A 14,913-nucleotide genomic window follows, 5' to 3' on the forward strand; every position below is an offset into this window, starting at 1 on the left:
AAGATATATAAGCCCAGAATAATCCCACGAGGTAATCGTACCATCGACTCATGGCTCATGGAAGGGCCCGAGCTTTAATGATAAGGGGGAAAAGAGAGAGAGATCCAGCCTCACTTTTTTTCGTTATTCTCGTTATTATTAGCATCTTTTCGGCGAGTTCCCTAGCATCGTATAATTGACGATGAATCGATCAGTTCACCTTTTTTACTTGACCGAGGCGGATCCGTGGCCCACCGCATGCTTGTCACCTACTGTGTGTCCGTTTGTTCTTCCAAGACATGATCATCACAAATGTCTAACAGCACTTACGTGACATGCCAACCCATCAAGACATGTTTTTATTATTCCACTTAATGAACACAGCCAAGGTTTTTTGATGCCCCCCAACAATGCGCTTTCAATGATGTGTGTTTGTTTTGTGTTTGTCTTACCTCTTTTGAATTAATCAACTCGTATCTAACAAAAGACAACCCGTATTATTCTCCGCCACGAAACAAAAAACAAGACATGATTTACGATTACGGGCATGACACGACATAATTCACCCGACAAATTTTTAATTATGGCTCATCACTTTGATCGTCGCCCTTGACTCTGAAAAAGAAGAAAAGAAGAAACAGAAACAGAAAAAAGGGCTCAAATTAGTCTACAGATGCATTCAGTTCCTCCACTCATGATCAAGACCGTCCATCCATCTTGACTCCAACACGTCGGATTCAACCCCCCAACACAAAAAACGACAACCCGAAATGTTCCTCCGTCAAAGTTTTTAACCACATGGGAGAGAGAGTGTGTGTGTGTGTGTTGTATGGTGTGAGCGACAAAAAAGAATGAGTCAACAAATAAACAGCAACAATTCCCTCACGATTCAACAACAGATTGGCCGATGTTCGGCACCCCCGAATAGCTTCCTTTTTTTTCTCTTTCTGTGTCTTCTTATCATTTATACAGTGGAATGCTGGTTTTGGTTCTAGGGCATTCGTTATCCCAGGCCCTCGCCCATCCCCGCAAAATACGCTGTAGGAATGGATCGATCCCCTTGTCATGTCAGTTCGGAGGTCCAGGCCTCAAATTTTTTTTTAAAAAAAAGGAGTCCCGTTCGAGATTCCGGTTTCTTGGCTAAACCCACCCCCAAAGCTGCCCGTCGCTGTGTCTTCTCTTCCACCGTGCGGCCGAGTCGGGATGCCTTGTTTGGGCTTTGGAGGTGAATTGCCACTGTGGATAGGGGATTGAATGACCCTTAGACACCTTCTGAAGAAATCAACCTCTTCAGTGACGACCACAGTGCGGCTCAAGCTCAGCTCTGTAACGACCTCCCCACGCCCTTTTAGAGCGTCGTCCTCCTTGCCACGCCCCCTCCAGCCGAGACCCGCCACACCTCCACCTTGATTCACCTGAGGCTCCAGTTAATTACACTCCCCCCACAGGCTCTGCCAGTGTCTATATCCATCAGCCTTCCCCCCGAAATCCCCTTCCTGGAGCTTCTCTCTCTTCTTCCTTTTTGAATTATTTTATATACTCAATACAATACAACCATTCACGAGATAACCCGTCACAGCTTTTTTCCAATACATCTTTTTTGAGCTGGACCTCTTTTATTATTGCTTGACGCAGTAACAACAAATCAACCACACTCACCGTCTATCCCTTTGTGTAGGAGTGCCACCTTCTTTGTTTACTGGGGCGTGTCCATTCCTCCCCAGCAAAAAAATACAACAAAGTTTCTTCCACAACAACAAATAAATATCCCCGACTTTTCCGTGCAGAAAGGAAAAACACCAACCTCCTTCTTTCTCTCTTCAACACAAACAAAAGTCACCATGTCTCACACAACCCGAAACCTACTACTACTACGTCCCCCGCGAAGTCGAACCTTCAGCTTACGCCTGGGTCCAGCCCACCATCATCGAGGATGAGGATCTCACCTTTGGCGGAAAGTCGCTGAGCGCTTGGTACGAGGAGGATCGTCGCCGCCACAGCAGCGGCAGCAACAGCAGCGACGAGGAAGAGCGCCGCGGTCGAGAGCGCGTGCGAAGAAACTACTCTCGCTCTAGCAAGTCGCACAAGAAGTAAATGCGCTGCGACAAGCAGAGATCAAGAAGGCGGTCACCGACACACACAACCATGATACCCCCTTAGAACAAACCCCACAAACAACCTCACCGCCGCAAACATCTTGACTCTCGCCTATTACCTACTACTACCTTTTGACTCTCGCCATCACCATCAAACTCTCGACACGTCCACACATGAAACGACTATAGAACACTCCAGATTTCTTCCCACGCCACGCATCGCCACAAACACCTTTCGCTTTACCACCATCACGACCTGTACAACCTCTTTCGCTCTCCTCACCCGGCATGCTTCTACGACCAAACCTCCAGCATTCAGCATACTAGCATTTCAGGACCTTTCCCCTCAACAGAGAAGTGGGAAATTTTTGCATTTTAGACCTCCTTTCACACTGGCGCATCAAGGAACGAGAACACCTTGATTGCCCAAACGGCGTTGTATTTTATCATTGTTCTTGTACTTGTTTTTTGTCTTATAACTCTGCGCATGCATTCGGGATACCCCATGTTGGATCGGTTACTTTTTCGGTGCGCAGGCCTGAGGCCAGCTTTGCACTCGAAAAACAAGGGAAATGGAAATGGATAACGGGAATTATCTTGAGTGGCTACTCTTCTTGTTTCTTCTCTGGAAGATATCGGGGGGTAATGATTGGGATGGTGGTGATGAATGACCGCCTAGAGGTAGCATAGCACCCACACTGAATGGCAGAAATACCATAAGTTTAACACTACAATTTGTTTTCCCCATGTGAATGAATGAATGTCTGTAGTTGCCTGGCTGTGGCGATGCGTACTCCAAAGTGTTATACATCTAACGTTGCAGTACTTGACAGTTCGCATCATGCCCTCTCTGGCATATGATCCACACCATGAGGTCACGCAACTCTCTGCCGAAAAGCCACGTGCAACAAGTGCATATTACAAGAATTCGACGTTTCATCTCGATCAGAATCCGAGTCAGGTTTTGGACAATCCCATGCATGCATGCTATGACGTCTTCGAATGTCACCACCATAAGAAAAGCCTCATGATGGCCGATCCAAAGTAAAACATAGCTGCAAGAGAACGATTTCGGAATACATGTCTGTTCATTCGATAGGTTCGTATAACGTGATGTCGCTCTTTTGTTTGACGGACTGCCTCCGTAGGCTCTGAGTCGCCCGTGGCTGTGTGCGGGGTTGCTTTGAAGATCGCTTATGTTTTCGTGATGGCACGTTTTGTTAATAAAAGCTCATTTGGTGATGATGCGCTTTTTATTTTCTCGGTGAAGATATTTATGGCGATCTGGGATGTTGCATTTATTGCAGTGTGTTGTGCGCTTCCGCGATTAACGCTGCTGGGCATGTGAAGATCAGCTTGAGGTGCTTGTAGATAAGAGTCGTGATGGCTGCACTCTGCACTGAATTGATATTGCGCGGGTATGGCGCGAATACACTTTATACACTCTGATACTAGGTGAAGCTATTCATGTATGACCAAGTACTGAGTCTGTCGCATTCTTGGTGTTGGTGGAAAGACAGCTAGTGATCGACGTCCCGTTCCACTTGACAGCCTGTCTACCGACTGCTCGGGTCTCGCATACCTACTAGCCAGGTCTAGAATCTGCTGTCCACGGGTAGCAGCGCTGATCAAAAAGGCGAGACGATGGGTCTCGAACAGCAGCTGAAACAATGGTTCTCTAGATGAGTTCCGTCCCTAGCATGCTTTCGCTTGAGATGTCGCTCCTTCCTTAACACCATGCCTTTGTTAGATGATAATGCTGGGCTTTCCAGCGGCTGCATCCATTTCTTCTCTTTCATTATGCTATAATCTACAATAGCTATATCGCTCGTCAATACAGTTACCCACACTCGCTTCCCAACATGTCCAACATGTCCAACGACGAACCGCAAGACCACGACATGCTCGACAACGACGTCGAAAGCCCCATAGTGGACTCTGATCATGTCATTGAACTACTCAACCATGTCGACCCAAACGCCGAGGTTATGATGGAAGATGCCGAAATGGGCGCAATACCACAGGTACAGACTTTTGAAGGCATCACCATAGACTAGGGTGCATGGAACAATCATTTCGCGCCGAACATGACTGCATGGCAGGCCACAGTAGACGATGCCGATGATGAGGGTTCAGAAACCTCGCGACCAGTGAGTACCAGCCTTTGTGCAACAGAAACAAAGTGCTAATATGGTCAGCCGTCACCCACAGAGAGAGAGGGCGATATTCCCACATTGAAAGAGCTGGCGCGGTCCCATGAAGAGGACTAGTTGCCTCAACAAGGGGAGGAAAGCAGGGTAAACATTGTTGAGAACTTGAGGGCTGTGACGGAAAAGAAAAGAGATATTGGGATCGTGTGGTATGTCTTTACATCATCTGTGTTGCACCAGTTACTGATGACCATTCCTGCAGGGACTACGAAGTCGAGTACAGCTTTTTCTAAAGCGTTTTATATTGGGCGTCGTTCTCTGCCGAGTTGGAATCATGGTTACTGTACATGTGTAGCAGCTAGTTCTAGCGATGGCGAATAAATAATGCTTTTGAGTTAACAATCAGTCACTCAACCACCCTTCATCCTTCTTGCGATATCTAGTAGGTAGCAGAAAAGTTGGCCTCTTAAGTCTTAGGATATAAAAATAAGTAGTCTAAGAATACTAGTCTAAGCAGCATAAGTTGGTCTAATAATTTTATCTCTTATGTTCCTAGCGGTCAATTTTTCTGATAACCTGAGGCTTCCTTGTCTCCTTCCTTAGGTACGTTAAGCACCTGGTTCCTCAATATAAAGAACCCGTTTCTCTAATCTTGGAAGATGAACATCATTCATTCATTGCTATCTCGACATCAGCAAAATCATATCGTCATGGATACCTTCGGCCTCTTCCACCGCAACGGCTAGAATCTCCGGTCGGACTTAGATGACGCATTCATACTATTGCTCAGGCACGAAAAAAAGATAGAAAGCCAACAGGGCTTTGCACTACGTTATATGCCCAATATCTTTGCCGACACCTCGATGTATGAAATGAGAAGATTGTACGCGACCATAATAGATGAGGAATTGGAGAACACGATATTCGCAAACTCGCCTATGCGTTACGAAGAATGCGAGAGACCAACGCGCTGGATGCTGGCAAATACCTACCTCCTTTGAAGGCCTAGCAAAAATCACTAACACGACGAGTAGATGCTCTGGGGCCACGCATTGCCCACCATCACAAGAGAAGGAGAGGACATCCAGTCAATACTCCATGGCCTCCAGTACTGCCTCCGCACAGACGCGTTGCGAGCCTTGCAAGAGACACAGGTCGGCCAAAACTACGTGATCACTTCGTGGCCAAACTCAAACCATGGCGAAATACTCTTTGACGATGATTACATTCCATTCGAATGCTACTTCAAATTCTTGGCGATGCTGTTTCTTTCTATTAATTTATCTGGCTGGAAAGACCGTCCGGTACATATGCTTCGGACGCTAGTATCGGAGACGTGGCTGGCGGTCAAGATCGAGCAAGGCTTGATGCACCACAAATTTCTACACAGACCTCGACCATTATTTCGCTATCATATAGCACAGAACGGCGCGAACGGTTTGAACGGCATGGATGACTCGAACGGCGCGAACAATATGAATGGTATGAATGGTATGAATGGTATGAATGGTATGAATGGTATGAATGGTATGAATGGTATGAATGGTATGAATGGTTCGAATGGTTCGAATGGTTCGAATGGTTCGAATGGTTCGAATGGTTCGAATGGTTCGAATGGTTCGAATGGTTCGAATGGTTCGAATGGCTCAAACAGTCCGAACAGCGCGAATGGCTTAAACGGGACATGATGCGAGTCTTGGAGCTGGGGCATGCGGTGAAGCTGGAGTAACATTCGCCTGGAGTTCAATACCAACAGGATTCCTCTCCGTACATCAGAAAGAGAACTGTTTGAAGGGTACATTCTTAGAAACGGGCGAGTAGAATAGAAAGAGAATAAGAACTAGTAATACAGCGTGATAAATTTCACCTTGATAGGTACATACATGTACCTAATTCATTTCATCACTGTTGGAGGTCTGCAGGGTAACTACTTACCTCAGCCTAACAGTGTGGATGGTCTGCAAGACACGACAAATATTCAACACTAGAGCACATCGAAACGCAGCATATCTGCATCCCCATTTATGTTTTTGGCAAACGATACCCTTTCTTTGGTGCCGGCAGAAAGATTAGCGGCACGCTGCATACAACAAACGCCCAACCCGCATGCATGTCAGGTGGATTAAAAGAACAAAACGGGGCCTGGAGAAAGACCTGACGAAATAGCTACGACACTCTTCGCCTTTATACACACCAAGACTGATTCAGGATTTAAATCAGCGTCGGCTTCAATGCAACCCTGCATGGGCGGTAAGCACGGCGCATACAAACAAGACACGCAACCGCCATAAAACGATTGGCCCAACACCCCCCCAGAACGAGGCTCAGCTCTTCTGTTGGCGATGGGAAAATTGTAAATACATCATGTTTCGCATTTTCAACACTGCCTCAGAAAAAACATGATCTGATCTTTGTTTCTGGTGGTTGAAAAAGGCAGCAGCCCAACGTCTAGTTAATTCTTACATTTTTCGACAAGTCTGTTCACAAAATGCCACAGCCATCAAAACGAGTACACCAAAACTGTAAAGAATTTTATGTGTTATCATGGGATAAAGGTGTGTTTTTACTCAAATTTTGGTGTGAAGAGGGACTAATGGGAGTAGGGAAAAAGGAATGGCGTGGGTTGAAACAGATTCGACCTAGCGAGTTTTATAGCGATGGTTTACATCCTTCGTTAACGACTGACTCTCATGTCACGGTTATGTGAGTACTCAGACAATATGAGGTAAATGGCTGCTAATGGGAATAGTTTCGCAGACGCTGACATGGTGCGCGAGTGTCCATCTTGTCGAAAATGCTTCACCGATGAATTCCTCATGCCAGAGCTATGGTGGTCTGGCTATAGTCGTAGATCAAACGGTTACTTTGGCAGCGAGACATTCCGCGATGATGAAGGTGAACTCTTGGCACTAAGTAAGCAACCCTCTGCGCATACCCGGAGTCACCTTACTAACCGTCGATGCTAGATACATGGTCACGCTTCCTCGTCAAGCAGTTAGTAGACCAGAACACCCACGTCTGGCACAAATTCAACATCTTCACCCGCTGGATCGCCTCAACCCAGCAAACATACCTCATCGTCTTTGAATCTCCCAAACAAACTCGTCTCCGAGGACTCTTTCCCGAACCGCTGTTGACAAACTCTCATAGCGATGCCCTCAACGACCCCTTCTGGGTATACCCGCGCCTTCTCGAACAACTGTCCAATTTACAGGACAACAGCGTCTGGGCCGTCCGTGATCAAGTAAGAGGCATCGAAAAAGAGAAATGGAGCAAAAGACCAAGTCCAAGGTACAGACACATGCACGATACAGCACGACACGCAATTCACGTTTCGGAGACGCTTGAAGTTGCGGAAAAGACCGTTGCGTCTATATTACAGCAGCACAACGTGTTTCGAGATGAAGTCGGGTGGGGAGATAGACAAAGAAACGCAGGATTTCGACGCGTGGACGAGCGATTGCTGTGGTATGACCACATTCTTCGGAGTCTTCGCCATCGAGCATCCGCAAACAAGGAGCGACTCCTAAATGAAGTCCAACTAGCGTTCAACTCGGTCGCGCAATACGATTCGAGAGTGGCGGTAAAGATTGGTCGAGCGACGCAGTCTGACAGCGCAGCGATGAAGACCATTGCCTTTGTCACGCTGGCGTTTCTACCCGGGACGTTCATTTCTGCGCTGTTCAGTATGTCGTTCTTTAACGTTGATGATGATACGGGGCAGTGGACTGTGTCGAATAAGATATGGATGTACTGGGCTATTGCGATACCTGTAACGTTGATCACGAGTGGGTTGTGGTTATTATGGCAGAGGTGTTTTCCGCCTGCTTGGGTTGGCGAGGAGGAAGAGTCTGCGAATTCGCTTAGGGACTTGCGGAGAAAGATCAAACGAGGTGATAGTGCGAGGGTTGACATTTATCAGATGGCATGAGCGTGAAAGACAAAGATACAAAGTTGGGTGTGTGTTTGGGTATTGGTGGCTAGGCGCATGGAGTAAATGAAGTGTTTCTTGCATTTTGAACTATAGACTAGGGGAATCATGATCATAAAGCTGCGATATCGTGTATTCAAATTGACAATTCATCATCATAGACAGCGGCTGTGCTCAACAACGATAGTACATCAAACAAAATAACACTCATTCAAAACATTATGTCCAATAGTTGACAGACTGCTACCAAACTGCGACTCGAATCTCATCAAATTAACTGATTGCACCTCTCGGCCGTGTTGAAGTTGTCCACTGGCACAGCATCAACCGACACGACTGTTTCCGTCTTTCCAGCGGTAGGTTGAACCGCCGGCGCCGGCGAATAAGTAGTTTCCACTACAGGTGACTGCGACTGCTGCATAGTAACATTGACCACGGGGTCTTGCGGCACTTGGGTTGCCAGAGTATTTTGTTCTGCGGCCAGGCTTGTGCCGGCGAGGATGTCGTTGCCTCCATATCCACTGTTTAGAATGAGAGTTGTGTCATCAGTACCCGGCACTTCAACGAGGTGTGCATCGCTAGTGATAATTTCAGGTTGGTTATTCGGGATGTAGATCGGGTAGACTGGTTCTGCTGCTTGAGACTGAAGGATGAAGGGTTGTGCTGGTTCGGTGGCGTAGGTGGGTACTTGGTAAGTGACAGTCACCTGCTGCTGGGTCATTTGGGGTGCCTGCGTCGGATCGTAGGTGTACTGCTGAGTAGAGTATGTTTGCTGCAGCTCCGGTTGATACATTGGTTGGGGTGTGGGCTGCACATAAGTCTCTTGTGGTAATACTGGCGGCGGACAGTCTATCTGCTGTACAGTTGGAACAGGCTCGAACGGTTGAGCCTGCTGACATGGATCTATGACAGTAGAATCTTGGGCTGGCATTGGCTCGAATGTGGTTTGTTGCTGAATCTCGAAACTAGATTGCTGCTCGTAGGGTTGTTGGACAAATTGATCCTGCTGAGGCTCGTAACTCTGTTGCTCAAACGTAGGTTGAGGCTCGGCTGTGGTGTAAGAAACCTCTGTCGTGATACTGAATTGCCCAGGCTGCTGTTCGAATGTGGACATATCATATCCTGGCTGATCAGATTGAACGGAATACTCAAAGGTCGTCTGTTGTTCGTATGCTGGCTGCTGGAACATTGCTTGCTGTTGGCTGTCACCCAAGTCGAATGACTGCTGCGACTGGTCCAAGAAAGACGAATCGAAGCTCTGCTGGAATTGTCCTTGCTGTTGGTCTTGAAAGCCGCCCGAATCGTCCCCAAACCCGAATCCGCTATTGTCGTTGTCGTTGTAATCGTTGTATTCGCCATCGCTTCCAGAATTGTCACCCGTCATACCGTTTACTTGGTTGAGCATTCTTCCCAGCTTCCTCCAGTTCTTCCTCTTGCCTAGCTTGCCGACCTGTCTGCTGGCCGACTCGACGCCTTGGCCGGTCAGCCTAGCGGCGTTGATCGTAGCGGAAAGGAGGTTGTCTCCGACGTTTTGCGAAGTCATCGGCTGGCCTGGTCCAGGTCTTCTCTTAATCACGACTTTATTGCCCTGCTTTGGCTGTTGTCCTGGTCGGTCCCAAGTTGACAATCCCAATTGTTCATTGACGTAAAATGGCACCGCATCTGGTGTTCTCAACTCCTTCCAACCCTCGGGAAGAGAATTAGCTGGCTTAGTCCACGCGCTGGTTCCCATTCTTTTGTTAAAGTAGAAGGTTCGTCCATCGGGTGTCCTGCGCTCATCCCAGCCAGGTGGTAAGCCTGAAAACCCGGACAGAGCCGCTGTCGTAGGTTTGAGATGGGTCTTGAGACCAGTGGTGCTATGGGTGTACCAAAGCCGCCCGGAAACATTCTTTCGGATCGTCCACATGTGAGTTGTCGCATCCTGTACCGACGATTGTACACGGGGATCGGATTCGGTCGCGTAGTAAGACTTGTCGTGACTGTGGGAAGTGTTGACAGCATTGGAGGTGAAGCACCAAACACAAAAGTTTGTCGTGATGTTGGCGGTGCTACAGATGAGGCAGGTATATACCGACACATTGAGAGGGATCCCTAGAACAGTCAGTGAGGGTGTCTATGGGCTGTTTGGTCGGCTCACCTTTGCGACAGTGATTACACAGTTTGGGTTGGCCGGTAGAGGTTCGCCTGATCTCTACTGTCGGCGTTTGTTGAATTGGCGGAGGAGAAGCAGGATCCCATGCTGGAGTGGCTATTGGACTGGGTGAAGCGACGCTTGCGATGGTAGTGGCAGGTGTTGCAATGCCGGGGCTGCTACCGATGCTCGCAGGTCTCCCATGATCAACGACAAATGAGCCGATGTTGGCATGGCCGGGGTCGTTAAGATGCACTTGAGGAGTTGGGCTCGCTGGTGTTGTCTGGGGCTGTGGTTGAGGTTGAGGTTGTGGTTGTGGTGTTTGAGGAGCGTTTGCCAGTGTCGATGGGGCTGTCTGATTCGCGATGTTTGGGGTTGACGGTATCGGACTAAATGGCTGTTGCTGAGGATATTGACTGGGGATTTGTTGTTGAGGTGGTGATTGATGGGTCTGCTGCTGCAGTATCGGCGATTGTTGATGCAGTTGTTGCTGAGGGTGCTGTGAATGCTGCGCCTGGACTTGATGTTGCGGCAGTACATGCTGTTGCGGGGGTTGTTGAGGTGGTGTCTGAACTTGCTGTTGCAGTAATGGAGACTGCTGCTGGATTTGTGACTGTTGCGGCGATTGATGGCGAGGTTGTTGATGTTGGAAGGCTTGGGGGTGAGGTTGTTGAGAGTATTGGCCTTGGTGTTGTTGCTGTGGTGGAAGATGCTGAGCAGGCTGCACTTGCTGTTGCGGGATGGACTGCACGGGTTGTATGACTGGCTGAACATTGTGTCTCTGGTGTGGACTTTGTTGAGGGTATCCAGGATGACTCTGTCCAGGATGGTAAGATTGAGGACGTTGTTTCTGGATCTGCGGCTGGATCTGTTGTTGCTGCTGCTGCTGAGGGGCAGGCCTATGCGCAAGTGAGAAAGTCTGTGGTGAAGACAATGGCGCTACAGATGGCTTTCCCACTGGCTTTCTAGCAACTGATCTCTGATGAGTCAAACCCTGAGGCGGCATAGTATTCGCATGTCGTAGAGGCTCCATCGTGACTTTACTTGACTTCACTTACACGAAAAAGCAGAAGCGGGGGAAACCAAGAAAATGACAAGACGGGAGAGGGACAAGTTCCCCTCTTGGCACTTTATCTACCCATTAATTCCCCTGTCAATCAACGTGATCCCGAGACTTAATTAGTGAAAGATTAAATATTGATATATTGATGCTGTATCTTTTCTTTCCACCCCTCAACGGGTATGCACCAGGATCCTTGTTGTAACCTCAGCCGCAAATATGTAACCACTTATAACCCTGCATCACCAACTTCGTGGCGCGCTACTGGTGGTTTGAGATGCAGCATGCTCGTTTGGGGAAAGGTTCGAGGCAGATTCGGGCAAGGCGTTTTTAGATGCCGCCTTGACTACTGAGCTACTGCACCTGCTCAAGCTTGTTCATCTTTCCATTTGTAAACTCGCATCCTGTCGTGCATGATTCCGAAGGACAATAGCCATGGGCACAAGCAAACGCGCACAACTCGTCATTTGCTTTCTCCGTGCCCTGGATACGACAAGCCTGGACACCTGTCACGGGAGGGAGGGAAGATTCCTCACCGTAGCCTGTGCATATGCATGGCTGAGGACAGTATCCGTGGGCGCAACAGAATCTGCAGAGGGGGAGGAACTTTTGTGTTTCGCCGGCCGCAACGGTTCCTTGATCACATGAAGTCGTATTCGTGAATGTCAGTATGGTAGGAACAGACTCTTGTGTCGTGTCGGGCCTTTGTGTATGTCAGCGGATGTGTCGCTTTAGGGCTACGACAAGACTTACATGCTGCGCCGGTTCATAGATGGGATGTTGCTGTTGACATTGGACTTATCAAGCCCAGCCTTGCTTCGCAAATGATACGTAAACCAGAAGACAAACCCACCAGCGCATAAGGACGCTATACAGAGAAAGTACAACAAACAACGAGCTAGTATGTTCCCTCGTCGTTCTGATGCCGCAGCCATGAGCAGATGTCGATATTCCATTGTTGATAAGTGTGTGTTGATGATTGTGTCTTGGGGGCTCGATGTAGAATTCTACTGGGGAAAAGTTTTTAATCATCACTTGCTCTTCTTTATATACGTTTACAAGGGTTGCAAATTTCATTAAGTTTATGGAGTGTTGTTTAGAACTTATACGGAAAAGTTATTCTATCATATGTTGGCATAACATCAAGTAACTCTCCTTATCTATTATTCCTCAAGTGACTCACTCTGTAAACCTTTATTGTGGGATAGGGCATAATTGACTTTTTAAGTATTATTACTGAAACCTAGCCATGAGTAGGACTTCAAATCTTGCATCAGACGAACAACAATTAACAAGCCTGGTCAAGAAAGATCCAACCATCCGATCCAATGTTCAAGATTCGCAGGCAGGGTAGAGGATGGGATGATAGTGTCTAACGACAGCTGCAGATGATGGAACGCCTGAACAATGATCTGCAAACCAGATACTCTAGTTCAGTAGGTAGGATGATCAAACTATACAGGTGCTAATGGTGCTGCCTCACTCAGGGTCGCAGAAACCTAGCTAAAAAAGAAGGGGCGAAACACCATAGTCAATTTTTGCTTACCTTAGACCTATTCTTATGCTCTTCATCTTCTCTATGCTAAAGTTATGTCGCAGACTTTCTGTCATTGCTGCTACCTAGAAATGAGATCATCCAACATGCCCCCTTCATTCGAGAATCTCAAGATGACAACCCCTCGCAGACGGGAGTAGGCAGCAACAATAAATCCTAACGACTCTCCCGGTATAACCGCTACTTCAATGTGTCTACTTACAAGATCCGGGGGAAACTTGAATAGGTTGTGGCCCTTCCACTGAACCCATTCACATTTAGGTTCAACCCCAAATATCTGCGTCAATTGCCTGCTGTGACCCGGCTCCGATGACAGGACCCAATGTCCTCGGGTAGTGCACACAATCAAACTTTCTGGAAAGAAATCTTGTAGTCCACCAATGTCAAAAGACAAAGGACAAATTGCAAGCGTTTCCCCAGTCGACCAGTCCCAGATTTTGAGCTGGTCTATTGATGATGAGACTGTGAACGTACCCCTAGATGAAGCGATTTCGTAAAAATAATTAGGAGTTAAGCCACTTTTGAAGATACAGGAACACGTCTCCAAATCCCAGACTTCGACATTATCATCAGTGACCGCAACTACCGAGTACGACGAGACTGTCCCAGGCCTTGCATCTATTGATAGGACTTGGCAATCATCCTCGAGTGGCAGACTTTGAACAAGCTGACCTGTATCACAATTCCATATCGTGACACTGTCTGGACTCGATGCAGCTACCAGTTTCGTATCCCGCGAGAAGCAAATGTTCTCGTTTTCCTCTTCAGACAATAAAAGAGCTTTGAATCTGAACGTACCACTTTCTCGCACCCATATTTTGGTCTCGGCCCCCAAAGTGGCTATAACTTGGGAGTCTGGGGAGAACTCGAGAGGGATGCATTCTCCTTTTTGGTTGAGTTGCCATTCAAAGTCTGGTTCATGTAGGTTCCAGATTTTGGCAGTTTTTTGACTCATCGTAGTTGCAATGAGTGACGAATCAGGGGAGAACCCCACCAAACATGCGGTGGGGCAAGAAAAGCTATGCAGCGTCGCTCCAGTAGCTGTGTCCCAAATGACAATTTTGCCATCGCGGAAAAGTGACGCTATCATAGACAAATCAGGCGAGAAGGAAAGGGAGCCCATCTCCAAGTCAGCCTTCGGGGGTACTTCAAGGAGTCTTTGCAAGTCCCATAGTTGTATAGTGTTGTTGGAATTTCGCGAGGCCATAGTTTTACCGTCTGGAGAGAATAAAAGGTGGGCGTCCTTATGTAAGAGTTCAATGTGTATAACAGAACAGGTACCTGTGTTAATTTCCCATAGCCAGGTCTTGGTCCGATAATCGACAGTATGGGTAGAGATGAGATATCTTATGTCGGGGTGGAATGTCATTGACTCCAACCTGTTATTATCAGCCAATGTCAGGATCTTGAAGCATTTGCCATCCCTCATATCCCAGAGTTGAATTGGCCCATCGTCGCTACTCGTCGCCAGGAAGTTTGAGTCTGATGAAAATGCTATACAGTGATAATGGTATTGTTTCACTACCATCGGCAATTTCCATAGGAATTTGCGTCTCGAGATATCCCATATGACGAAAGATGGACCATCTGATGAAAAGCCGGCCAACAGCCTCCCGTCTGGTGAAACATTCCGACCTATGAAGGGCAGTTCTGCGGTCCATCTTAAAGTGTGGTCCTTGTCGACTTTGCTACTATCGAGGTACCAAACATAGGTGCCATCGCAGTAGCTTTGGAGGATTGCGGCTTTGGGGTCTTCAAACGAGGACAATATTACTGCCGATCTTATATCTACTGGGCAATGAAGCTCCTCAATACAAGTCCCTGCAGACAGATCCCAGACACAGAGCTTTCTATTCATTGTGTATGACCAGATGAACTTAGAGTCCTGAGAAAAAGCAATATCACTGAGAAACCCGAGGTCAGAAACTTTGCAATGAACTTGACTTGTTGTCAAGTCAAATATCAGTATTTCATTTAGACAGTATTTATAAAGTTTGACTGCCACGAATTC

General features: G+C 47.4%; 8 protein-coding genes across 8 annotated transcripts; 5 read left to right on the forward strand and 3 right to left on the reverse strand.

The window, feature by feature from the left end:
- Positions 1-777: 777 nt before the first annotated feature.
- Positions 778-2,073, forward strand: FGSG_10488 (uncharacterized protein; the record flags this gene model as incomplete). The annotated part of the gene is made up of 2 exons (XM_011321172.1): positions 778-791; positions 1,767-2,073. 2 exons carry the CDS (start codon positions 778-780, stop codon positions 2,071-2,073), a joined length of 321 nt encoding a protein of 106 aa, XP_011319474.1.
- Positions 2,074-3,937: 1,864 nt separating this feature from the next.
- FGSG_10489 (uncharacterized protein) lies at positions 3,938-4,518 on the forward strand (the record flags this gene model as incomplete). The annotated part of the gene is made up of 4 exons (XM_011321173.1): positions 3,938-4,099; positions 4,133-4,225; positions 4,412-4,434; positions 4,488-4,518. The coding sequence occupies 4 exons, from the start codon at positions 3,938-3,940 to the stop codon at positions 4,516-4,518; spliced, it is 309 nt and encodes a 102-aa protein (XP_011319475.1).
- Positions 4,519-5,259: 741 nt separating this feature from the next.
- Positions 5,260-5,913, forward strand: FGSG_13772 (uncharacterized protein; the record flags this gene model as incomplete). Its single annotated transcript, XM_011321174.1, has 1 exon — positions 5,260-5,913. One exon carries the CDS (start codon positions 5,260-5,262, stop codon positions 5,911-5,913), a length of 654 nt encoding a protein of 217 aa, XP_011319476.1.
- Positions 5,914-6,713: 800 nt separating this feature from the next.
- Positions 6,714-8,156, forward strand: FGSG_10490 (uncharacterized protein; the record flags this gene model as incomplete). Its single annotated transcript, XM_011321175.1, has 4 exons — positions 6,714-6,780; positions 6,811-6,928; positions 6,975-7,138; positions 7,192-8,156. 4 exons carry the CDS (start codon positions 6,714-6,716, stop codon positions 8,154-8,156), a joined length of 1,314 nt encoding a protein of 437 aa, XP_011319477.1.
- A 268-nt stretch (positions 8,157-8,424) lies between these two features.
- On the reverse strand, positions 8,425-9,699 carry FGSG_10491 (uncharacterized protein; the record flags this gene model as incomplete). The annotated part of the gene is made up of 1 exon (XM_011321176.1): positions 8,425-9,699. The coding sequence occupies one exon, from the start codon at positions 9,697-9,699 to the stop codon at positions 8,425-8,427; it is 1,275 nt and encodes a 424-aa protein (XP_011319478.1).
- Positions 9,700-10,680: 981 nt separating this feature from the next.
- On the forward strand, positions 10,681-11,049 carry FGSG_13773 (uncharacterized protein; the record flags this gene model as incomplete). Its single annotated transcript, XM_011321177.1, has 1 exon — positions 10,681-11,049. One exon carries the CDS (start codon positions 10,681-10,683, stop codon positions 11,047-11,049), a length of 369 nt encoding a protein of 122 aa, XP_011319479.1.
- A 652-nt stretch (positions 11,050-11,701) lies between these two features.
- On the reverse strand, positions 11,702-12,303 carry FGSG_10492 (uncharacterized protein; the record flags this gene model as incomplete). Its single annotated transcript, XM_011321178.1, has 2 exons — positions 11,702-12,050; positions 12,101-12,303. 2 exons carry the CDS (start codon positions 12,301-12,303, stop codon positions 11,702-11,704), a joined length of 552 nt encoding a protein of 183 aa, XP_011319480.1.
- A 376-nt stretch (positions 12,304-12,679) lies between these two features.
- FGSG_10493 (uncharacterized protein) lies at positions 12,680-14,760 on the reverse strand (the record flags this gene model as incomplete). The annotated part of the gene is made up of 6 exons (XM_011321179.1): positions 12,680-12,775; positions 12,894-12,929; positions 13,105-13,256; positions 13,377-13,574; positions 13,701-14,120; positions 14,184-14,760. The coding sequence occupies 6 exons, from the start codon at positions 14,758-14,760 to the stop codon at positions 12,680-12,682; spliced, it is 1,479 nt and encodes a 492-aa protein (XP_011319481.1).
- Between the last annotated feature and the right edge of the window lie 153 nt (positions 14,761-14,913).

The sequence above is a fragment of the Fusarium graminearum genome, chromosome 1, assembly GCF_000240135.3.
Source record: "Fusarium graminearum PH-1 chromosome 1, whole genome shotgun sequence".
Classification (NCBI taxonomy): domain Eukaryota; kingdom Fungi; phylum Ascomycota; class Sordariomycetes; order Hypocreales; family Nectriaceae; genus Fusarium; species Fusarium graminearum.